Source organism: Vitis riparia, chromosome 12, assembly GCF_004353265.1.
Source record: "Vitis riparia cultivar Riparia Gloire de Montpellier isolate 1030 chromosome 12, EGFV_Vit.rip_1.0, whole genome shotgun sequence".
Lineage (NCBI taxonomy): Eukaryota > Viridiplantae > Streptophyta > Magnoliopsida > Vitales > Vitaceae > Vitis > Vitis riparia.
The window spans coordinates 6,704,799-6,730,663 of record NC_048442.1 but is presented as its reverse complement, the minus strand read 5'-3'; the positions used below and the strand labels follow the sequence as shown (position 1 = coordinate 6,730,663).

At 34.6% G+C, this 25,865-nt stretch overlaps 1 protein-coding gene across 3 annotated transcripts in view; it reads left to right on the top strand.

Moving 5' to 3' along the window:
• The window catches only part of LOC117927165 (sterol 3-beta-glucosyltransferase UGT80B1), a 30,855-nt gene extending 7,944 nt beyond the window's left edge, over window positions 1-22,911 (top strand). For 2 of the 3 annotated variants that reach the window (XM_034846585.1, XM_034846584.1), the window contains exons 6-16: window positions 146-216; window positions 12,736-12,817; window positions 13,092-13,193; window positions 13,335-13,390; window positions 13,790-13,824; window positions 14,648-14,864; window positions 16,123-16,338; window positions 17,261-17,320; window positions 17,418-17,457; window positions 21,640-21,861; window positions 22,674-22,911. In XM_034846585.1, the coding sequence (XP_034702476.1) occupies window positions 146-216; window positions 12,736-12,817; window positions 13,092-13,193; window positions 13,335-13,390; window positions 13,790-13,824; window positions 14,648-14,864; window positions 16,123-16,338; window positions 17,261-17,320; window positions 17,418-17,457; window positions 21,640-21,861; window positions 22,674-22,742 (1,170 nt within the window). In that variant the 3' untranslated portion in view covers window positions 22,743-22,911. The remainder of the gene's footprint in view (window positions 1-145; window positions 217-12,735; window positions 12,818-13,091; window positions 13,194-13,334; window positions 13,391-13,789; window positions 13,825-14,647; window positions 14,865-16,122; window positions 16,339-17,260; window positions 17,321-17,417; window positions 17,458-21,639; window positions 21,862-22,673) is intronic. The other variant, XM_034846586.1, reaches the window with a different exon arrangement.
• The last annotated feature ends 2,954 nt before the right edge of the window (window positions 22,912-25,865 follow it).

Genomic DNA, 25,865 nt, shown 5'->3' with positions numbered 1-25,865 from the left:
TATGGGTGCTTTGTAATTCATCCAATTATTTAAAAATATGTATTTCCTATTTTTTGAAATTGGGTAAGCAGTAGAAATTTCAAGCCATGGTTGTGAGTGGTGTGATGATGATATACCTAATAAATCCATTTTTATGGTGGTCCAGGAAGGGTGGAGCCTTGCAGAACTTTTTCATGTGCGATGTATTGTTGCTGCTCCTTATGTTGTTCCTTATAGGTATATGAAGACTTAATTATTTTATTTTATGTTACAAAAGAGTAAGCAGTTTGCCTCCATGATGATCTGTGACCTATCTTAATGGTTGGGACAATTATGGTTATATTTATTTTGTTGGATTACAGGTTTATGGCTTAAATATTGATAAACATTTGGATGTTTATGATGCAATAATTTAAGTTGCTCATCAAAATGTCATTTCTTAATTGTTTCTCTGGTTTTGAAAGTTTTGAAGTGTAAACATGACAATGTACTAAAAACTTGGAATATGAATTTTTTTTTCTTTATTTTTTATTGTTTTATTCTTTATTACAAAAATTGTTTCTTTGACTCTGTCTAATTCATTTGGCACCTCCAACCTTATGGTGGAGAGAAATTTAGTGGCAGTTCTCTCTTGAGTGGTGAATGGGCAAAGAGGGTCATGGATGTACAAACATTGGGTGCAGAGGATTTTGGGTCTTGTTATAGTTGTGGGTTTTTCATTCTCTTGTAAGTTTAGATCAAAAAATTACAAAGCCTATACATTCACCAAAAAAGAAGCCATCTCTCTGTTTGATTCTATTGGTGTTTTATGTCCTTTGATGGTTTTTATTTTTTTGAAAGTTCTGTTTTCTTTCTAGTTTTTTAGTGTTCAAATGTTTTTTATTTTTTATTTTTTATTTTTTATTTTTCTGAAGGACCTTTTGTCCTTCTTATAAACATTTCTGTTACTTAAATACAATTCCTAGTAGTTTTTTTATGAAACAAATGGCCATAAATAATTGGATAAGGCTGCTTACAGATGAATAATGGTGGCTAGGGCTTTAGAGATTAGGGTTTGAGAAGAGAAAGGTGGAATTAGGTTTTATTGATTTAATAAGGTTCAGATAGGCTGTGGTTTTAAGAGGCTTGTGGACTGGAATTTAGGGGAAAAACTTGCTTAAACTTTGGGATCACGTGGAAAATTAATTTTTTTGCAATGCTAGTGTAATATGTAAGTGCTGAATTATTGCTATGGTCAAAGAGAAGGGTTTAGGGATAAAATTTGAGCTAAGGAAGGGGTGTGTAAAATCTTGATATTGCTAAAAATAAAATAAAGAAGTACCTTACAGCATAATAAGACATTCTAGAAGGTTTGTTTAGAAGATAAATTGATGGAGGGTCACCATTAAAAGAGTGCAAAAACTGTTGAAAAGTCTTATTCATAGACAATGGAATCTTATCATTCCAAGAGCAAAATTTGCTGAGGATTTTTTTTGTTTCCCTGTTTTTGTTTGCTCCATTGAACTGTCTCTGTGACTTATATAGGAGCAGAATTACCAGACTCCAACTTCAAAACAGGAACTTTTAAAATAAGAATCTTCTACCATGCAAAAACTTCATAACTCCATAAAAATTGAAATTTAGACATAACAAGAGAAAATGGACCAGGAGCCTTGTACAGAAACAAAAAGTTTCCATAAGGCCTAGTTGCCAAATCTTACTGCTCAATCTTAGAAGTGTCAATTTGTCTGAATTGCCTTCACGTCTTTAGACCTTTCATATATATAGGAACTATACAACAAGATTTCACTGAATTTCTCCTAATTACAATAGAGATTTTCTCTTCTGCTAATTACAATAGAGATTTTCTCCCAATCCCCTAGTTGTACACACTACTCCTATATGGAAAACCCAACTGTACAAAATAAAGATAATAAAGACCTGCCGCATGCCTTGTTGCACATCCTATTAACATCCCCCCTCAACTTGATGCGGGCAGATCAAGAAGCATCAATTTGTCAATCATGAACTGATGACGGTGCCGGGTAAGAGCCTTTGTGAACACATCAGCAGTCTGAAGAATGGTGGAAATATGAGGAAGAGTAATCACACCCCCATCAAAAGCTTCACGTATGGAATGACAATCCACCTCAATGTGCTTGGTCCGCTCATGAAAGATGGGGTTAGCAACAATCTCAATAGCACTCGTGTTGTCACAATGAAGCGGAGTAGGCTGGAGCTAAGGGAAACCAAGTTCGGCTAACAACCCACAAAGCCCATGCAAGTAGAGGACATAGCACGATACTCGGACTCTATAGAGGATTTTGAAATGCGAGCCTGCTTCCTACTCTTCCAAGAGATAAGAGCATTTCTGAGAAACATGCACCACCCTGTGACAGAACGATGAGTGTTTGCACAACCTGCCCAATCAACATCACTATAACGGGTCAGCAGAAGAGAACCAACCGGAAAGAACAATCCACGTCGAGAAGTCCCCTTGAGATAGCGAATGATACATCGAACAACAGTAAGATGAAGGTGGGGAGGTGCCTGCATAAATTGACTAACCTATTGGACAACAAAGGAAAAATCGGGTCTTGTAATCGTTAAATAGTTTAAGCTCCCAACCAATTGCCGGTAGAAGGAGGGATCAGAAAGAAGTTCCCCTTCCCCTTGTTGCAATTTCAAATTCACCTCCAAAGGTGTAAGAACCGAATTTCCGTCCTGAAGACCGGCCAAAGTAATCACCTCCTGTGTATACTTGTGTTGATGCAGATATGTACCTTCTAGTGTGGTTTGAACCTTAAGGCCGAGGAAATACTGTAGACGGCCAAGATCTTTCATATGAAAAGAAGCCTTGAGGTGCTGTTGTAATTGCTCAATCAACTGGGAGTCCATTCCTGTAATCACGATATCATCCACATAGACCAGAAACACGACAATCTCAGTAGCAGTCTTGCGGAAAAAGAGAGATGAATCAAAATTGCTTTGAACAAAGTGGAAATCAAGAAGAGTGAAATGAAACTTATCAACTAAGCACGTGATGCCTGCTTTAATCCATACAGAGACCATTTTAGGTGACAAACATCTGACGATGGTGTAAAAGTAGACCTTGGGGAGGAGTCATATAGATGTCCTCCTTAAGATCCCCATGTAGAAAAGCATTCTTGACATCCATCTGCAAGAGAGCTCAGCCTTTAGAGGCAACAATGGCTACGACGGTCCGCAACATAGTCATCTTAGCAATAGGCGCAAAAGTTTCCTCATAATCAACACCATATTCCTGTCAATTTCCAAGGGCCACTAGGCAAGCCTTATACCTCTCTAAGGAGCCATCAGATTGGAACTTAACCGAATAGACCCATTTACACCCAATAGGTTTCACACCAGGAGGACAAGACACAATATCCCAAGTGTGATTGTCTTGCAGTGCCTGAAGCTCTTCTTGCATAGCTCGTTGCTAACAAGCTTGTAGAAATGCTTGAGAATAAGAATGAGGCACGACAATAGTATCCAAAGTTGCAGTGAGTGATGTATAAGCAAAACCATACCTATATGGAGGTCGAGTGACTCTATTAGACCTGTCGAGATTCAATGTCCACTGGATCAGGTGGGGAATCGGTGGCGGGAAAAGGCATTGCTGGGCGTGGATGACGTCGCTGGCACACAAACCCTGGCTTAAAGCGTTCAACAACATGGGACACATCATCAAAATTGGGAAGCATGGCAAGATCAGATTGCGAAAGAAGGTGAGACTGAAAGAAATATTGATTCTCAAAGAAAATCATATTTCGGGATACACGAAGCTTGTTAGCAGTAGCATCATAACAAACAAAACCTTTCTAAGCATTACTATACCCCATAAAAGCACATCGTGTAGACTGAGCAGTAAGTTTGTGATCTTCTGTGGGTGGGAGATGGACAAAACAAACACACCCAAAAGTATGAAGGGACTAATACTCAGGATGATTACCATACAAGCTGAGATAAGGAGAGTCATACTGCAAGGTGTGCATAGGCAAGTGATTAATCAAGTAGACAACAGTAGACAAGGCTTCAACCCAAAATTTAGATAGAACAGAGGATTCAATTAACAAAGTACGAACAACATCTAAGAGATGCTGATTCTTGCGCTTAGCCACCCCATTTTGTTGTGGGGTGTAGGGGCAAGAGCGTTGAGAAAGGATCCCCTTTTTCTGTAAGTAGACCTGAGAATTGTGAGACATATACTCTCCCCCTGAATCAGAACACAAGACCTTAATACAAGCTGAAAATTGTGTTTCAATTAGAGCAACAAAGGTTTGAAACACAGAGAACACATCTGCCTTAGATTGAAGAAAGTAGACCCAGGTGAAATGACTATAATCGTTGATGAAAGTTACAAAATACTTGTACTGAGCATGTGAAATAATCAGACTAACACACCAAACATCAAAATGAATGACCTCAAAGCATTTTGTAGAACGACTTCCATGCATAGGAAAAGGTAAGGTCTTGCTTTTGCCAAGTTTATAGGTAGCACAATCAAGACACAAACTAAGAGATGAAAACTGATCTTTATTCCCCAAATGACCATGTTTCATTAGATGTGTCAATACTACATAATTTGGATGGCCCAATCTTTTATGCCATACCTCACTTTTATTTGCTACTGTAATACAAGCCAAAGACGTTAAACTAGGAATAGAAAAATGTAGAAGAAATAAACGTCCCACTTTAGGCCCCTTTGTGATTACTGTCCCGGACACCCGATCTTGCACAATACAACCACCACAAGAACAATGAACATCACAGTTAGTATCCACTAATTGGCTGATAGAAATCAAGTTTGTAGACAACCTCGGTGACACAAAAACATCATTGAAACCATGGCCAAGAGTGCCAACAGTAGTAATAGGAAGTGTACTGCCATTGGCAATCTGAATGTGTTGGGATCTTTCGTACTTGCTAATACCATGTAATGTATCCGCGCTACCAGTCATATGATTTGAGGCTCTTGAATCCACTAACCAAGAAGGTGTGAGTTGAAAACTCTTACCTTGAAGTCCGAAAGTAGAGAAAGCTGACATAATCATTTGTTGCACCATCTCGGGTGTGAGGTCAGGCCGATTAATGCCAGCTGGTATCAGGCTAAAAAATATAGTTTTGAATGAATTTTAAAAGGATTCTTAGTTTCTACATGGTATCAAAGCGGTGTTTTGCTCTAAAACCCTAATTAGTCCATGGATGCCCAAAGAGGAAACAACCATGAGTCTAGTCGGTCGGCAACCCATGAAAGAGTGTCGGAGATACACTCCTCAATGGGCCTCGTCGGTGCATTCGACAACTCCCCACTCTATCTTACCATTGAAAAATTAAACGGTAAGAATTACAGAGAGTGGGCGCAAGCAATCAAACTCGTTATTGACAGAAAGGGAAAGTTAGGGCTTCTTACCGGCAAGACTCGGCGACCACCTCCGACCGATGTAGCAGATCCCAGAAATGGTAGTCCGAAAACTCCTTTATCACCTCATACTTGATTAACTCCATGAAGCCAACCATTGGCAAGACTTACATGTTCCTCCTGATGGCAAAGGATGTGTGGGATGCGATACGTGAAACGTATTCCGATGTCAAGAATGCTTCCCAAATCTTTGAAATCAAGATGCGGCTCTGGCAGATGAAGTAAAGAGATCGGGAAGTCACGAAATACTACACCGAGATGCTGGGTTTGTGGCAAGATCTCGATCTTAATTGTGAAGAGGAGTGGGAGTGCACGGGTGACAGTGTGCACTTCAAGAAGAAGATGGAGAACGAGAGGGTCTTCGAGTTCCTAGTGGGGCTAAACGGCGAGCTTGATGACGTCAGGAGCAGGGTTTTCAATCGCCGGCCGTTGCCCCCCATTCGAGAGGTCTTCTTTGAGGTGCGACGAGAGGAAAGCAGAAGGAAAGTGATGCTGGATCTCTCATTTGGGCCTGAGGCTTCAGCCTTTTTAACCCGTGGGCCTCATGCTGCTGCTGGACGTGGGCCTCATGCTGAACCTAGTGGGCCTCATGTTGCTGGATCTAGTGGGCCAAGCCCAAGACAATCCAAGAGGACTTATTGTGAGCATTGTAAAAAGTTGGGCCACACTAAAGACACTTGCTGGACTTTATATGGCAAGCTCGTAGATTGGAAGCCCAGATAGCCCAATAAAGCCCATTGTCATCAGGCCTCCACCGAAACCTAGGCAGACAAAACACCCATAGAAATTTGTTAGTCAACTTCTAATGTGGGGTTTAATTCCAATCAGCTTGCGAAATTATATGAGCTTTTTTTCTAATTTCCAAGCCTCTGGTCAATCTTCTACCACTTTATCCTCTGGTTCTTTGGCCCAAAAAGGTACCTTTCTGACAGCACGTAGCGCCATGTCTCAGATTACTCCCTGGATTATTGACTCTGGTGCATCTGGTCATATGACTGATGCTCATCATTTATTTTCTACATACTCTCCCTGTGCCGGTAATTTAAAAGTAAAAATTGCAGATGATACTTTATCATCAGTTGCTGGCAAAGAGAGTATTCGTATTTCTGAGTTTATTAGTCTCAACCCTATCCTACATGTACCTAATTTATTTTGCAATTTGCTATCTATCAGTCAGTTAACCAAAAAGTCTAATTGCTCAGCTAAATTCCTACCATCTCATTAAATTTTCAGGACTTATCATCGGGGAAGACGATTGGCAGTGCTAAGGAACGTGAGGGTCTATATTACTTCGACGAAACTGATTTGTTTGGACAGTGTCCTCCTACTGTTTGTAATTCTGCATCTTATCCTAAGGACAGTAAACTTTTTTTATGGCACAAAAGGATGGGTCATCGTAGTTTTCAGTACTTAAAACAATTATTCCCTTCACTATGTTCAAATAAAATTCATTGGATTTTCAGTGTGAAGTGTGTGAACTTGCCAAACATCATCGGGTGTCTTTTCTTAAATCTAAGTATAAACCATCCATACTATTTACTCTAATTCATAGTGATCTATGAGGATCCTCATGTACCCCTAATAGGACCCATAAAAAATGGTTTATTACTTTTATTGATGATCATACTCGCCTGTGTTGGGTATATTTGTTGATTGATAAAACTGAGGTTCGATCAGTCTTCATGAACTTTCACTCCATGATACAAACTTAGTTTCACACCAAAATTCAAATTCTTCGTACTGATAATGGTACTGACTATTTCAATCACTCCTTGAGCACTTATCTTCAAGAAAATGGTATTATACATCAAAGTTCTTGCATTGACACCCCTTAGTAAAACGGGGTTGCAGAGCGGAAAAATAGACATATTCTTGAAGTTGCTCGTGTTTTGCAGTTTACATCTCACATGCCCTCACAATTTTGGGGTGACTCCATTTTGACAGCCACATATCTTATTAACCGAATGCCTAGTCGGGTCCTATCTTTTGTCACACCCCTCCAGAAATTCCAAGAGTTTTTTCCTCATTCTAGACTCGATGCACATCTTCCACTTCGTGTCTTTGGGTCCACTGTGTTTGTCCACACTCACAGACCTAAGCGGAACAAATTTGATCTCAGAGCGCTTAAATATGTCTTTCTTGGCTACTCTTCCACACAAAAGGGCTACAAATGCTATGACCCAATTTCACAGAAGCTATATGTTAGCCTAGATGTCACATTTTTTTAGCATACTTCCTACTACTCGCTTCAGGGGGAGTCCATGAGTGAAACTAGACCACCCTTAACCTCTGACTATTTCGATGTTGCTGTGTTTGAATCCATTCCGTGCCTTATATCTACCCCTTCGCCTAATACAGAAGGACACTTAAACTCAGGGGAAGATACAGAATTACAGACAAATAGGGAAACACTTGTCTACTCAAGGAGGTCAAAATTGAAGTTCAATGAGACACTCATCTCTGAAGCACTAAAAGAGTCAGAACCGGTGATAGTTCCAACCCCTCGGGAATATGGCTCCAATTCTGATCAAGTAACAGATGACTTACCCATTGCTCTTAGGAAACAACCTCGTTCATGTACTCTTCATCCTATCTCGAAATTTGTGTCTTATAATGCTCTTTCTGCAAAGTGTCGTGCTTTTACAACTAACCTTGATAGAATCCAGATTCCTAAAAACATTCAAGAAGCCTTGGAGATTCTAGAATGGAAAGAGGCAGTGATGGAAGAAATAAGGGCATTGGAAAAAAAATGAGACTTGGGAAGTGATGAATTTGCCAATAGGGAAGAAACCAGTGGGTTGTAAATGAGTATTCACAGTGAAATATAAGGCGGATGGCACAGAAGAACGATACAAAGCCCGCCTGGTTGCAAAGGGGTTCACTTAGATCTATGGCATTGACCATACCAAGACATTTGCACCAGTAGCAAAGCTGAACACTATATGAATTCTTTTATCCTTGGCAGCAAACCTCGACTGACCACTCTATCAGTTTGATATCAAGAATGTCTTTCTGAATGGTGAACTGGAAGAAAAAGTGTTTATGATGCTACCACCAGGGTTCTGTAAGGAAGAAGAAGAAACCAAGGTATGCAAATTGAAGAAATCTCTTTATAGTCTCAAGCAATCACCCAAAGCATGGTTTGATAGATTTGAAAAAGTGATTAAGAACCAAGGATACCAACAGGGACAATCGGATCATACTATGTTCTTCAAACAGTCCAACGACAGAAGGATGACCATTTTAATCGTGTATGTCGATGACATCATTCTCACTGGAGATGACACAGGAGAAGTGGAAAGGTTGAAGGTCTTAGCCACAGAATTTGAGGTAAAAGATCTGGGTCAAATGCGGTATTTCCTAATAATGGAGGTTGCCAGATCAAGGAAGGGAATTAGTATTTCCCAAAGAAAGTATGTACTTGACTTGTTGACTGAGACTGACATGCTGGGATGCAAGCCAAGCGATACCCCTATCAAGGCAAGAAACAGGATGGAAAGCGACGGAAAACCCATGGATAGAAAGAGATATCAACGACTAGTAGGTAGACTGATCTACCTTTCTCACACTAGACCTGACATTGCTTTCGCCGTAAGCGTGGTTAGCCAGTACATGCATTCACCAAAGGAAAGTCACCTGAAAACAGTGTATAAGATCCTCAGATACCTAAAGGGTTCTCCAGGGAGAGGACTATTCTTTAAGAAGAGTGATAGTCAGAAGGTAGAGATCTATACAGATGCAGATTGGGCGGGATCAGTAGATGACAGAAGGTCTACTACAGGCTATTGTACCTATGTCTGGGGGAATTTAGTAACATGGAGAAGTAAGAAGCAGAGTGTAGTAGCTAGAAGCAGTGCCAAAGCTGAATTCAGAGTAGTTGCACAAGGTATGTGTGAAGGACTATGATTGCAGAAACTGTTGAAAGAACTACGGATTACAATAGAGCTCCCCATTAAACTCTATTGTGACAACAAAGCTGCCATTAGTATTTCTCATAATCCTATTCAGCACGACAAGACCAAACATATAGAAGTGGACAGACACTTTATAAAGAAAAAAATTGAGAAAGGGATTATTTGCATGACTTATATCTCTACAAGGGAATAATTGATCGATATTTTCACCAAGGGGTTACAGAAATCAAGTTTTGAAGATTTTATTTGTAAGTTGGACATGATTAATATCTATGATCCAACTTGAGAGGGAGTGTGGAAATCCGGTATAATTTTGAATGATGATTTGTAGGATATTAGGGAAAGATTGAGGCCCCAATTGTGGGTAATTTGTGTAATTATTTTTTTCCATGTTTGTATTTTTTCCTTTTTTTGTTTGCTCTCTGTGTATTTGTTAAATAGGGATCTGTTTATGTAAAAAATATAGTTTTGAATGAATTTTAAAAGGATTCTCAGTTTCTACATCAACTTCATCAGAAATTGATCTCTTTGACTCTCGGCATGAACATCCTGAAGTGCACTTAGTGCTGCTTGAGGAATCTTGGCATGAACAATGCTCGAATACTCGCTCCATAAGTTCAGAAATCCACCATAAAATTGTTCAATGGACAGATTTCCTTGGCTGTAGTTAGCGATCTCCAATTCCAACTGGAACCTTCGAGCATTGTTGTCTTGATTGTAGATACGCCTCAGATACTCCCACATCTCTTTAGCAGTGGTGAAGCAACAAAGGTTATTCACCATGTGAGGCTCAATAGATCCCAACAGCCAAGAAACAATCTGCAACACACTAAATTACCCTCTGCAGATCAAAAGGAAACCTAGAAAACTTGCACCACAATAACCAGAAAATGCTGAACTCACCAGATATTAAGAGGCCTTGATAAAACCCACAGCTAATACCTTCAACTTTGAGACAGAAAACTCCCAAGAACCTCCAGAAATCCTCCAAGAGAACACACCATCGAGACCCACAAAATTGACTTAAAAAAAAAAGCCCGAAGGGCTAAACCAAGAGATTATGAGAGATTGAGACAACAAAGAGTTTTGGTTCAGAAAGTAGCTTTGATACCATGTCAATTTGTCTGAATGGCCTTCACGTCTTTATACCTTTCGTATATATAGGAACTATGCAACAAGATTTCACTGAATTTCCACTAATTACAATAGAGATTTTCTCCCAATCCCCTAGCTGTACACACTACTCCTATATGGAAAACCCAACTGTACAAAATAAAGATAATAAAGACTTGCCGCAGGCCTTACCGCACATCCTATTAACAAAAACATGTACTAGAACCAGAAAAAGGCTAATGAATGAATGAATGAATAAGACCAATCTATGCTCACCCAAGAATAGGAATTGAGAGAATTGAGCCAAATGAGTACTAATTTTGAATCCACACCCAAAATTTTGTAAAAGTATCAAAATAATTAAAATATGGAAAAGTTTAGATTTCTCCAAATCTAAATAGAGTAGAATCAAGTGAATCGGTGATACCCTGTGTTAGTCTAAGGGTTCTCCTAATCAAGTTTTGATGATAACAAACTAAGGTTAAGTTGTTAATCATTTTGAATTATAAAGAATTTCAAGTGTTAGTTTGGAAATTTATCAAAGGACCCGATGGATGCAAGATCAAGAAAATTGGAAGACCCTTTAATCATAGGAAATATATGTGAGATGAAAGCATGGGTGCACTTAGGATTTTCACATCTTTTCATGCATCTTTAAAAACTCGGTTTATGCATTAAAGTTACATTTTCATCTAAACCAGAGTTTTATTTAGTGAACCTTAGGCAAATCATTTCAAAATTGACATATTAATTTACCTAAAGACCCTGCCTAAGTGTTAGAAGAGAAAAGAACAAAAAAAGATAGGTTTTTGGGCAAGAAATAGTGAACTGGTCAAGGCACTGGCCAATCGGCTCAACCAACTAGGGTATTGGTCGACCGGTTGCACCTTTTCAGTCGAGGTTCGATCGAGAGATGCGAAAAATCTTCTCTCTTCCAGTAACCTTGCATTCCCAATCGAGGTATATGTCTTCCCGGTTAAGGTCTGGTTGAGGTCTAACGGTTATCTGCCATGCATTTATTGCTCAATGGCTAGTCAATCGGTCAACCCTCATCTCGATCAGTCAAGACTACTTTTTGGATTTTTTGGCTCCCGATGTTAGAAACTTATAAATTGAGAGTTTCACCTCATTTATGAGTAAGAGAACACCTGCATTTATTTGTTTACCCACTTGTTCTTGCCTCAAAAACTCTCATTCTTTCTTTGGTGCATTAAACCTCCACTTGCATATTCCTTAGTGCATCCTTGTGATTCATCCTAGCATTTGAGTTGTATTTGAGCCCTTGTTGAGCTAGGTTGAGAGATTTAAATTTGTTATTTGAGTGCAGAAACTTCAAGTGAGTAGAGACTTGAAGAGATTGTGTAAGTGCCCATTAGAGTCGGAATCCAAGTGTAAAGGTGTTACTTCCTCTAATCTTATCTCTTTATATTTGTGCTTTCTTTGCTTGAATTTGTTGTGTTTGAAAAAGAATTTTTAAAACCCAATTCACCCCTCTCTTGGGTGTTTTCCTAATTAAGATTAGCCTTTATTTTCTCACCCTGTAAAAAATATTCCTCTATCACTTAGTAGTTAGCACTGAAGGTGAGACCCATTGGTACACTGGTGGGGTCCAATTGACATCTTTTATCTTTGTCAAAAATGAGTTTTAAGGTGCTGGTCTGACCAATTAACTTCTCCATGAAATTATTGCTCTATGTTTTTTTTATTCTATTGTATTTGTATGTCAGAATTAGCAAACAGATTGGGTTGTACCTCTAAAAATATAGTGAGTGCTTGCAAGTGAGCTCTTTTACCTCCTGTACACAACAGACCTGTTATGTATGAAGTGCTAATCCATGTATCTCTAGATATTTTCCAATCCCCTGGACACTCCCAACCCCCACTCCTTGTTCCCTTTTTCAAAAATTTCTTGAATTCCCAAAAAATCATACATACTTTGATATGAACATGGCTACTACTATACATGTTGATCATATCTCAACATATTCATTGAATGATTAATATCTCTAGTAAAATATTTCCTCTGTAGGAAATAGATTCCCGCTTGGAACCAAACTCTTCTTGTAAAAAGTGATATGTTTACAGTTAGAATATTTTCACTTTTTATTTATTTTTTATTTTTTTTCATTTTCTACATATATATATATATATTTGATAGGTAACAATTTTTTCCCCTGGAAATTGAACATGAAATCTCCTACATCCTCACTTCAATCCTTTGCCATTGAGCCAGGCCTTAGGGGCATTGGATCACTGTCACTGTTAGCATTTATTTTGGCTTTTTTCTTTTGGTGCTTTATTGTGCAGTGCTCCTTCATCATTTGGGCATCATTTCAGAAAAGAGCTTCCCCTTTTGTATGAATATCTTCAAGAAGCTCCCACTGATAAGGTATGATTTTTTTAGCAGAAATTTCACAAAAACTGCTACTGCGAATGGTTCCCTCTTACATGGTGCATCTTTATATGTTCATACAGCAGAAAGCATCATAAACTTTTTTTTTTTTTTTCATTTTTAAAATTTTATAGTATTTGGTGGAATTTAGATTTGAATCTTTGTAGTCTGATTTTATATTTTCCTCCATACCTTATGCCTTCAGCATATTTTAATGTGGGAGTTCTCAACTAATGTACTTCAAAATAATTTTCACTTTTTATCCAAATAGGTTTGTTGGAAAGATGTAACCCACTGGATGTGGCCGCTTTTCACTGAAGATTGGGGATCGTGGAGAAGTGATGACTTGAATCTAAGCCCCTGGCCTTTCACAGTTAGTTCTTAGAACCTTTGAAAAATCTCCTATCGTATTTAATAAATGATGTCTGGTTCAGTCACTAATAAAGTAAAGATTACATGTAGTGATTTAGACTTTTTTTCTTAAACTTGTCAAATTGCTTCTTGTTGATTGCAGGATCCAGTAACAGGTCTTCCAATGTGGCATGATAGGTATCCGTCTCCTGTGCTATTGTAAGATATGGATGCTTAAAGGCTTTACCATTAAGAATTGCTTCCAAGGTTAAAAAGGAAAAGGATAGGGTAATTCTATTTGTGCGTCTCTCAATTTTGTTGATCTTCTCAAGCTCTGCTGCTCAAACATTCAACGATTGTTCACTTTCTGGTGTAGCCTCATTATTCATGACTCCATTTGGAAGTTTGAAACTGGGTTTTTAATGACCTGTGAGCCTACTGGATTAACAGCCTTGTTTTCTATATCTGGCCTCTGGAAAAGGAAATAAAACTTAGATTAGAACAAGTAGTCAGTTGAGAATGACAGGCTTTATCTTTGATAATGATAAATTTTAGATGCAAATTGATATTTTAAAAGTAATATGTTTTTCTGATTTCTCACTAATTTTGTTCTAACAGATATGGATTCAGCAAAGAAGTTGTTGAATGCCCTGGTATGTGAATTTTCTTTCTATCTTTAATAGTCTAATATTTCAATCAACTTTGTGGCTTGTTTAATTATTTTAATTGACTTTGTGGACTCTTATGAACATAAGTATGAAGTATTTTTCAATATAGCAGAGGCTGGTAATAAGTTTGAAGAATGATTCATCCTCCCACCTTATGACCTTAAGTAATATTTAAGAAATCATATGGTTTAAACGGGTTTCTTGAGCAATTTGGTGATGAGGATGTTGTACTTGAATTTCCCCACAAAAATGGTGAGAATTTGGCATCCATAGAGTTAAGAGGGGTTGGGGCATGATCATATCACAATTTACATGTTTGACTTACATGAGCAAATTGTAGATGAATTATTCATTGATTGAGTTTGAATTTTTAGCTAGTTCAATTATTTATAATGTTTTTTTACTCTTACCTAGTCATGTAACAAGTGTTTTAATGGCTGTGTCTAGATGACATTTTGTGTCAATTAATTTTTATGAATATAGTATTATTGAAAGAATGCTTAAAGAATATTGTAATAGGGGTGTAAGGGCAAATTTGTAAAACAAACTGCTTTCAAACTTCAAGTTTACTACCCTATCAAAAACAGTTTAATTGAATTCAATACTTCAATTCAAATTATGCCAATGGGCTCTTCAATTCTACAAAATTTTGTATTTAGCACTTTCTAATTCGGTCCTATACTTTTCAATGCTTAAATCTTCAGTTTGGTTCAACACCCTATATTCTTTTTCATGATGTTGCAATCTCCATTCTAGTCAAGTTTGCTTTTCCAATTCTGTTAACCTATTAACATTCATTAAATAATAGGTTATTGGCCTTCAAATGTTCGGGTTTGTGGCTTTTGGTTTCTGCCTATGGAATGGGAGTTTTCATGTAACAAGTGTGGAGAAATTTCAGCTTCAATTTCTTTAAGGCGAGTAAATGCAGAAGTTGAAATGTGCTCTGCACATACCATGTTGCAATCTTTTCTGAAGACCCCTGCACCAATGCCACCTGTTTTCATAGGTCTGAGTTCTGTTGGAAGGCAAGTTTGTACTATGTTGAGTTTGTTGTAGCAACTTTTATGGGAAGTCTGTTTGATGGTTAATGTCACTTGAGCACCTATATATTAAGCAAGGCTACTTTGCACTGATATGAGTACTAGCTTGTGCCTTCATGGATTAGGCATGTTTGTGTTAGAAAAGTAACATTTTGGAGCCTTGAGTGCTTGGGAAGGAGTTTCATGTTAGTTCTCACCCGATAACAGATTAAACTTGGTACTGGGAACTAAACTACAGAACTTTTCTTTGTCCATTCATTGTTCATGACAAAAGCAACTATAGATATAACTTGGTTTAGGTATTTGACTAGAACTGAGCCATTTCTACTGACTCAAAATCCCAATTAGCATCCCTTTTATTAGGAAAGGACCCTGAACAGCTTCTTCTTCTTCCTCATATATATATATCTTTCTGTCCCCAATGTTTCTAACATTTCTTTCTGACCAGATAACCCACAAGATTTCTACCATTGCCATCAGCGCAGGGTCCCTGACACCCTGACTTGGTGGTCCTACCTAAAATGATTAATTTTCCTTGAAGTTCTTAGAAATTGTCCTTTGACTGATGAAGGATCTGAATATCACTGTAGAGTTGGTTGAGTTCAAAACTGCCATGTAACCGGGATTTTATTGTACTTAGTCAAGCTCTAAAAACTTGTTTGCATGCATGCATTAGTTTTCTTCGTTGCTGAAGCATTTAAATATTATCAAATTAGTCGAATCCAAAACAACTGTTTATCCTGGTTTTATTTATAGTTAGTCTATCTCTTTAAAACTAGGCTTTGTGAATTCATCAGTTTTCTTCATGGTGGAAGCATTTATGAATGCTTGCAATCATATAAATGGGTTAGGTGGCCTTTTCTTGATCTTGCTTTTATTCCTAAAAAATGTACCTATGTGTTTCTTTAGGCTCTTGCAATCATAATATCAGTTCTGCCATACTCCTTTTTGCTTCCCTCCTTTTTATCTCTTCTTTGTTCCACTTTCTTGTGCTGAGTTATCCTTTGTCTTTCACAGCATGAGCTGTATGTTTGTGTGTATGAGATCTTTGTTTGCTTCTGCAATCATGTAAATGGGCCCACAGGTTGTTCCTTGATCTTGCTTTTATTAGTGATGAATTTGTACTTTTGCAAGTTACTATTGCTGTTATTCTTCAGTGCCAACTCACTCATTTTTTCTTCCCTCCTTTTTCTCTCTGCCTTGTTCTGTTTTCTTGAGCTGAGTTTTCCTTTATCATGTGCAGCATGGGTTTTTTGAGGAACCCCCGAGAATTTCTTCAGGTTATCCTTACTGTTTTGGATATCACAAATTATAGATTTATCCTTTTCTCGGCTGGCTATGAACCATTGGAAGCAGCAGTTAAAGTAATTGCTGCTGAAGCATCATCAAGTTTGGAAAGGAGAGAGTCCAGTGAAGATGGGATCTTTCTCTTTGGTGGCAGACTTTTTTGCTTTTCTGGGTGAGCCCTTCTTAATTCACTTGGTTGGATTAGGTACTTGGGCAGGAAATTTGAACAAATATAATAAAAAATTTACTAATTTCAAAGGAGTTAAAAGATAAGAATACCATTTAATAAATTCTGTCCAAATTAAGATTTTAGATGCACTTGCAAGCAGTTACATCATAAGATTCTTATGAGGACACTTCAATTGTAGCTGTGTCAATCCATTGGCTCGTGCAATCACTTTGCATATGCTCCTTATGTTATGCTAATGATGTTATGTCAGTGTGAGCTGATGTCAGAAAAGTATGTTTATCTTTTGGTATATCTAGACAACATGTTATGATGGACTTGTATAAATATGGCCAACAGTTCAATATTTGTTTGTTCTGGAGGCATGTGGCACTTATTTTTTTATTAAATACATTTCTATAGTTAATAATTTAGGTATCAATATTTGCTGTCTTTGTATGCCATAAGTTTTGGTGGCTGATTATCCACATCAGACACCTATAAACACCTGAACGCTTGGGACGTAACTACCAACTCACATTATACACCATATAAACACAAGCATGCATGCACTCCTTTAGCCAAGGGTAAGAAGGAAAGACAAGGAAAAAAGAACAGGAAAGGAAGGAAGTCAGAGATTTGTTTCACCCCTGCTATTTTGATCTTTAGTGAAGAAGATTTCTGATGCTTGAGCATTGATCTGCTAAGAAACTGAGGGATATTGACAAAGAGGCATTGTTTTTGTTTTTTCCAATTGAAGGGTGTTAAAAATCATTTGTTTGATATTTCCAACATCTAGCCATAGTGTAATCATCATCTTACAATATGGAGAGAGATTTAGATTTTTTTACTATTAAGTAGATAGTTTCTCTCTGTTTTTCCCCTTCACTTTGTGGAGATTGAAATATTTTCTTTTCTTGTCAATTAGTACCATGTCATACAACTGGTTGTTCCCAAGATGCAGTGCTGCAATTCATCATGGTGGCAGGTTGGAATTTTACCCTTGATTTACTCTACGTATTAGTCATTCTACTGGAAAATTGTGCAATGCGTCCAAGTACTAACATATGCCTTGTTAATCTTAGTGGATCTACAGCTGCAGCACTAAAAGCGGGAATCCCACAGGTTTGGCATTGGCTGAATTTGTTGCTTTATCTTTCTTTTATGTCCATGTCATTTATTAAGAAACTCTCAATTCTATTGTCATGTTGCTTTTGACATGGACATGAAAAGTTCAAGACCATGTGTATGAGTTGGGAATGGAAGGTTGACTTTATAGGCTTATGAGGTGTGTAAATAAATGAAATAAGAAGAATATAGAAGAGTTTAGAGTCGTATATACTCCTGTGACATTTTATTTTTATTGATTTAACAAATAAACATTTGACAATAGGTTGATAAATAGAATAATATAAAGATTTAAATTAAAATTTGACATGCCACTATAATCTATAAATAAGTAGAGGTTAGACTCTAATAACACCACCAAGTTGGTGCAAAGATCTTATAGTTTCTTTCTTGCCTAGGATAGCACTGAAATAAGCTTCAATAACTGCCCTATTGTAAAGGGAGAATTATGGTCTAGGGCTTTGAACTCTATATAATTGGGTCATAGACCTTTTATGTTGCATACTTTATACTGTAACCCATGCCTTTTAATATGTTGTACTGAAGGATATTTGACTCATTAACTATGTAAAAATGGCTAAATTACCTTTTTCTTTCTTTCTTTTTACCTTTTTATACCATTTCATTTTTACTATTTGTATTTTCTTCTATTTCTTTTTTCCTGCTCTATGTTGCTATTATTAATATTAATATTAATTATTATTATTATTATTATTATTAGGCCTAAATGAGAAGAAAATGAAGCACTAGCGGATGAAATTTAAAAATCAGAAAGTTCATGTGCCAATTTATTCTATATTCACCTAGTTTGTACAGAATAAATTACAAAACAGTAAAAAGATAAACATAAAACCATATTCGATTAACAAAGAATGTAAGAATATAAGAAATGCCCAAATAGATTTTATGAATTACACCTAGCAGTAAAAACTCTTGCAATTAAAGAATTGGATCCCATAAAACACCTGGATAGTTATGAAGAAGCTTTGACAGAAAATATATAGAATTAATGAAAGTAGAAAATCGTGTTTGGATACACTTCTTGTTTTTTGTTTTTAAAATAAGAAACTTCTATTAAAGTAGAACCTCTTGTACACAAAAATATGGATTTAGCTTATGTCTTTAAAAATCACTTTAAAAAATTTTAAAATTTGAGGTAGTAAATACCGTAATTTTTTGAACAGTTTTTAAAACCATTACTTTTTCAATATAACCCTCTAAGAGTCTGTGTATCTTGTATAAAATTTAGTAATATTTTCTGATTTTAAAACTAGAAAACAGAAAGTGTATCCAAATGGACACTACCTTATAAAATATGTTTATAATTAATTGAAAAGATCTTTTGAGTTTCTGATTAAAAAAAAATAAAGGAAACTACCTTATAAAGAAAATTGTAGAAGATCATGTAACAGATTTATACGCTGAAAGCTCCAAAAGTTAAGAAAATTATATTAGCTGAATTTAGATATAACAGATAAAAGTATAATAGAATTATCTAAAGAAGAAAATAAGATAAAGTGTAATCATAAAGGAACTTATCAAAAAAAAAAAAAAAATATAGTGTAATAATAAAGGAAAGCATATTTTACATACTCCCAAAGAGTCCATAGAAAGTATTATAGTAGATCTTATAATAAATTAGGTAATAATTTAGAAGTGGATATTAAACAAGTAGTTGTACCTTTATAGTAGATTAAAAAAATAGAGTTAGGAACCTAGATTATCTAAGAAACCAAATAGTTATGTATTTAGTGTACTTTTCTCATAGAAAAGAGTTAAGTGAATTATTGAGAAGTAGTAAGAGTAGATATGTATTTAGTGAACTTCTCTAAAAAGAAAGAGTTACGTGAATTATTGAGAAGACGAGAATGTGTGATACTTACAAAAAAGTCTAACGGAAAAGCTAAAAATGGAAGTAGATGGTTTAAAAAGAGAAAGAGCAGAAGTGCACAAAAAGTTAGGAAAATTTTTAGTATGAGTAATAGATCCATAGGATATATAGAAAACCGTAAGAATGCTTACAAGAAAAAGAGGTTTGAAACTATCAAAATTAACACACTCAATCCACTTATACACCTTAACTCAGTACAATAGAACCTATTAAACAGAATAATATGATAATCTGACTTTTAATCCAAAGATCTGAAAAACTTTCAAAATTAGAAGAAAACTTGAAGTAATACAAAATAAAAATTCTTAACAAAGAAATTGCAAAGCTAACCTACCACTTGGAAAATTACTTCTTGAAAAAAACTTGAAAGGAAAAAGAAGAGCAGACTTCATTGAATATAAAAAAATGACTGCTTCCTCATCAAAATCCATTGATAAAGTTCACAATCAATCAAAGCAGAGTCTTAGAAAAAATTTATTTTCAAAAAACAGAGAGCACTGAAGATTTGCTAAACAATGAAGATGATGCTCATGCCTATAGAGAGCAAGGAAACTTAAAAATGTAAATATCTACAGAAATGGATTTTAGGGTAAAATCAGAAAGCATATACACATTTTAGTCAAAGAACAATTAATTGCATAAATAAGACTGAAATATTAGACTTAATCATTATAGATGCAATTAGAGAAATTAGAAACCAAGATCTTCCATTAATTTATTTGGGAGCAATTTTGATAAGAATTTTAGGACTAACTAGAGCAGAAGTAGGAGAAAGATTTTTAGTGTACATATACAACGACAGATAGACTAACCATGAACAAGCATAAATAGCATTGACCAAAAGTAATCCAGAATCAAATGCCACAATATTAAGCTATATCCCAAATTTTACTATTAAAAGTGAATGGTTTATTAAGCTATTAAAATATGTATTACTACAAAAGGATATGAAATGAATAAAGACTTTGAAAATTTAATATTAAGTGCCTTCTTTATAAAAAGAAGTATTAAATAAATATAATATTATTTTAGATTATAATTTTACGAATTTATAAAATGTTTTAATAAAAAATTTGTACAAATGAAAAAGGGAAAGAAAATAGATTAGTAGATGTTAGAAGGATAAAGGTGGGACCTACCCATGGCGTACATGTCATAGAGTTCCATAAACCTACATAAAAAAAAAGCATTGTTTTGTATATGCCTTTCAAATTTATTGCAATTGCCTTGTGCATATAGTTCAATTGTCTGGTACATATTGTACTTGCTTAAAAGTTATCTTTGATGTGTAATGAAGTGTAAATGAGATGAATTAAGGGTCTATTATACATGTCTTGTGGACAGGTATGACTAGTGTACCAAAAAAATAATATCTTGTATCTATCTTGTACGTCTAGTTTACTTGCCTTGTACATATAAAACAATTGTCTTGTGCATGACTTGTAATTTCATAAAATATGCTTTGGCATGCAACAAAGGTATAAATAAGATATATTAGAGTGCATTACATATGTAGTTTCATGGATGCGTATCTCATGCTCTATGGATTATTTGCAACAATATCCTATAGTATTATTATAATTATTTTCATTATTATCATTGTTGTAGTTAATGAGTATGTTGTATCCTTGTAAAAGATGAACTAGACATTTAGGATATATATATATATATATATATATTAATTAATGGCCCTAAATGCATTACTGTTTATATTATTTTTAATAATAAATAATTATTTTCAAATAAAGATAATAATAATAATAATAATAAGAACATATTAAGCAATAAAAGTAATGGTAATAATGATAAAATAATAATTCTATTATTGTTATGAAAAATAGTAGTATTAATATTATAACATTCATAAATAATTATAGTAGAAAAGAATGAAATGAGCAAATTGAATAAAGGAAAGAGACAAGATAAGGAAAGAGACAAAAAGAAGTGTATTTTTGTCTCATTTGTCATGGACTTCCTACCATTTTAAAATTTTGTATCCTTCTCCTTAATTTTAATGATTTAAAGACCCAACATAATTCTCCCATTGTAAATTATCTGTGAAGCATTAATATGGTCTTGTAAAAGGGGTGCAAAATTTACCTCCATTTGCATGATCTGGTTTAAAACTTATAAGAAAAGATATACCACTTGATCTTATTAACTACAAGGCTAAGAAAGGTATGCACTGCTCTGTCATCTATTAAGCTTTAACCGGGTTGGACAAATTGCTTCTGGTCTTTCCTTGTCTCTGTTTGTTTGTGTCTCTCTTGATTAATTTTGGATGTCAGGTATTATGTCCATTTATGCTGGATCAGTTCTATTGGGCTGAGAGGATGTTCTGGCTTGGAGTTGCCCCAGAACCACTGAAAAGAAACCACTTGTTTCCAGACAAAAATGATGGCACAAGCATCAGGGAAGCTGCTGTTGTGTTATCAAGAGCCATAGATTATGCATTATCTCCTAAAGTGAAAGCACGTGCATCAGAAATAGCTGAGAGAATTTCTCTTGAGGTACTTGATATTCTTGGAGAATCTGGTGCATTTATTGTTGTAACACTTGTTTAGAAGCAGAATTTTTTTTGCCTTTTATGCTGTATAAGAGCATGTTTTAATTGGTGTAGATTTTCATACTACATATTTTTCTTTTTCCTTTTTTACTTGTCCTCTGTATTTTCAAATAATTGCTAATATGGGAAGTCTGAACACTTTTATTTGCCTGGAAGTTCCTCATCTTTTCCCTTGATGTTTCTCTCATATGATTTCTTAGTAGGTTTTTTTGTCTCTGGATAACGTAGGTCTCTGTGTCTTTTAAAAGCATTGCCAGCACTCATCTATTGTTACATTTTTGTGGAATTGGTAACTTTTCTGGAATCTGCTCTAGCAAGAGATTTTTCTCTTCAGTTTAAAATGTTCATAGTGGAACTCAGCATTCTGCATTAGGTATGGTGCCGGTCCAGCTTTGAACCAGTCCAGTAGGCAGTGTGCCTTGGCTTAGCAGACATGATAGGAACTTATGTTTCATAATATGTACTTGTAGTTTTCATTGTTTGAAATTTTGAGTACAGCAAGTTTAACCCAAAGTTGATGGTCAAATATTGTACTGTATCTTCTACCTTGCCTATACTGCTGTAAGATCAAACCCCATCTTCAATTAATTTCTTTTCAACCCTTCTGATGAAATTCTGGGCCAAATAATTAACGATCAAATTTTATTTGGCTGTTGAATTGTGAGTGTGTTGGTGTAGATGGTTAATAAACTGATTTGCTGGATGATACTGCTAAAATTACATTCTAGTGCTGACTATTTATGCTTTAATTTTCAGGATGGAGTATCAGAAGCAGTGAAGATCCTGAAGGAAGAGATTACTTGTAAAAATTCTACAAACTCCTAGCACTTTTGGCCTTTTGATCTTCATTTCATATTAAGCCATTGACTAGTTGTGAACCCCATGAATATACGTAAAACTCTCTGTTATAAATTATAACTAGGAATTGTATGAAATCATATAAAACTTAGGTGAAAGAAAAACCAGTAAGAAATTGATGTAACTTCAGAGAAAATAGCTTGTCTTATGTCTAGTCAACTAAAATTCAGATAATATTATACTCCAAAAATCAGGATAAATTAGAGGGCAGGAAGACAAATTACAGAATTTGGTGGAAGGTGGAACTGTTATGAACTGGATTGAAGTCTGGAAATGATAGTTTGCTTTCAAACGAACTTTACTAATTCAATATTAATCTTAAACCTGCAAATTCATATTATAAACACTTATCCCAAAATGGAAAAAGGAAAAATTGGAAGTTCAGTTGATGCTTTACTTTATCAGCTATGAGAGCTTATGTGTTTGTGGATGGTATAAATAAGATGATGTTCTAAGATTTTACAATGCTCTGTTGATTGTTGCTCTTGAGATTTGGCTTGAATGGTAAAGGAGGATTCACATTCCTAGAAACATTAAAGTAAAAAATGAAAACATGTACCTCTGAAGGAGAAAAGAAAATTTGAAAATCCTATGTTTTTGTTAGTAAAGATTTGGAGCCTTGAAAAGTTTATTTTTTAGGTAAGAAAGGTGAGAAGCAGACAAAGTAAGCAAGGAAAAGAAAAGTGGAAATTTTACATGTTCCTTTGAAAAGAAAAGGTTAAAGGTTTGCAATACCTCTTTTTTTTTTTCTTTTTTTTTTTTAAAGAAAAAAAATTAAGAGTGAACACCTTTTTGAGAAAGCATTGTAGAAAAAGGTTATGTATAAACACCTTTTTAATAAATAATTTAAGTGAAATTGTGTATGAATTGACATTGATTTATGTTGATATGATTTTAATCTGTTAAACTTATTAATACGATTATAACACATTAACAAAATTATAATTCGATTAATTAAATTTAAAATGTATAATTTTTAAAATTTTTTTTAACTTTTAAGTCTTAATTTTTTAAAAATCATAATTAATTTAATTATTTAATTTTAATTATAATATATTTATAATATAGGAAGTAAATTAAAATTAAAATTTTACACTTATTCATTATTTTATTTGATGTTTTAATTATAAAATATTTTTAATTTTGATAATGAAATATATAAAATTTAACTTCCTAGATGTACTTTTTGTTTTCTATTTTTAAAAATAAAAAATGGTAATAACTTCTATATAAAATACAATAACTCTTCAAAACTTATCTTAAAAAAATTAATGAATTTTAAAAACTATTTAAAAAATTAAAGTATTAAAAAAAATTCTTAGTAATATTTAGTTATTTAATTAAAAATATTTTTAAATTTTTATAATTTTTAAATATATAAAATTAATAAATTTGCATAGGTTAAATGAATTGGTTGTGTAAGATGTATTTTGAGTCAAAAGCTAAGGATTTAGTGGAAATAGGCCCACCCATAAGACAGTATTCACATGGTTCACATGGTTGATGGTGCAGATTGAAGCTACCAGTAGAAGTGTAGTGGAAGTGGACCTAGCCCATAATGGTTGTCATCATCATTAAATTTCATTTGACCTAGCAATGTTCTGGTGGGCCCATAATAAGCCTGCCTACATTTGAATTGGGTCCGAGCCTGACCCATTTGTCTGGGTCAATTTAAGACCAATGCATGAATCTGATTATTTACTATAATGGTAACATTAATGGAACCCTACCTAAGCCCAACTTATCTCTAACCTTTTAGGGTCAATCTTTGCAACCCAAAAGCATCCTTGGGTTTAGATTGATACTTTAATAATAATAATATTAACATTAATGTGCTTGTTTTGAAAAATATTATGTTGGTTTCTTCTTTTGATTCAAATCCTAAAAGGGTTCTTTTTTTTTTTTGTATTTTTTTTAATAATAGAAAGACCAAGTTATGATTCTTAAACTAACGTAAAGAGTAGAACCCTCGATTTTCATCATTGAAAATGTGAAAAATGTAGATCGTTGGGTGAAGGTATAAACAATGAAAAAAATGTATAAAGAGTAAGAGTAGATATAAGAAGTGAAATTAAGATACGAGTAAATGAGATCAATATACTAAGCAATAAGCATAAAGTAATGGACACAAAGTAATAAAACTTAAATGCACACATGACGTGATTTGATTGATTATACATTTTGATAGGTATGTTTTTAGTATTTTAATGGGACCCTTAATTTAAGTTCGGGGTTTTTATTTTTATTTTTAATAGAAGAGCTTCTAGCCATGTGATGCTTTGAATATAATTTTTTTTTTGGTACAATTTTTTTTTGGAAAGAAAAAATGTTACCAAAAAAATTAGTACTCAACCAAATGACATGTTCACCTATTACCAAAAATACCACAAACTATATTAACAAAAAAAAAAAAAAAAAAACCATAAAAACAAGTTATGCCAAGTAACAAAACACAATTTCACCATAAATTTTTAATAGTACTACGACATTTGAATGATTTTTTTGCAAAATTTATAAAACATATTAAGTAATCATGGTGATGCAAGATGTTAGGCAAGTGCAATTAATTTAGATTGTAACCTTAACCCTACAATGTATATCAAGCCGATCTTACATATGACGCTAAAATTCTACTATATAAGTATCCCTTTTTGACCTTACATATAGATTTGACGAACTAAGAAAATAAACATATCGTAAAGCAAAGCTAAACTTTGATACCATATCGGATTTAAACTTTTCTTGAATCAAGACTGATACCACATTAAATTGTCAATTAATTTTAAAACTAATTATTAGGTAATAATTCAATATATAATACATATCTAAGTTAATTTAGAGTAAAAAATCTAATGTAAAAGGGTATTTTTTGTGATATCGAAAGATTACTTTCTAGAATCATATGATGATAGATGACAATGGACTAAAAGTATTCACATGACTATCCTTAGCCTTTGACAATGATCTCATCTTTTCGTTATATAGATCTCATGTGTTCATACTTGGTCTATGTAATTCATTTCTCCCTGCCTTTATTGCACAGAAACTTTGTTATAATATGCAAATGAAAACCTCAAAAGTAGTGATTCT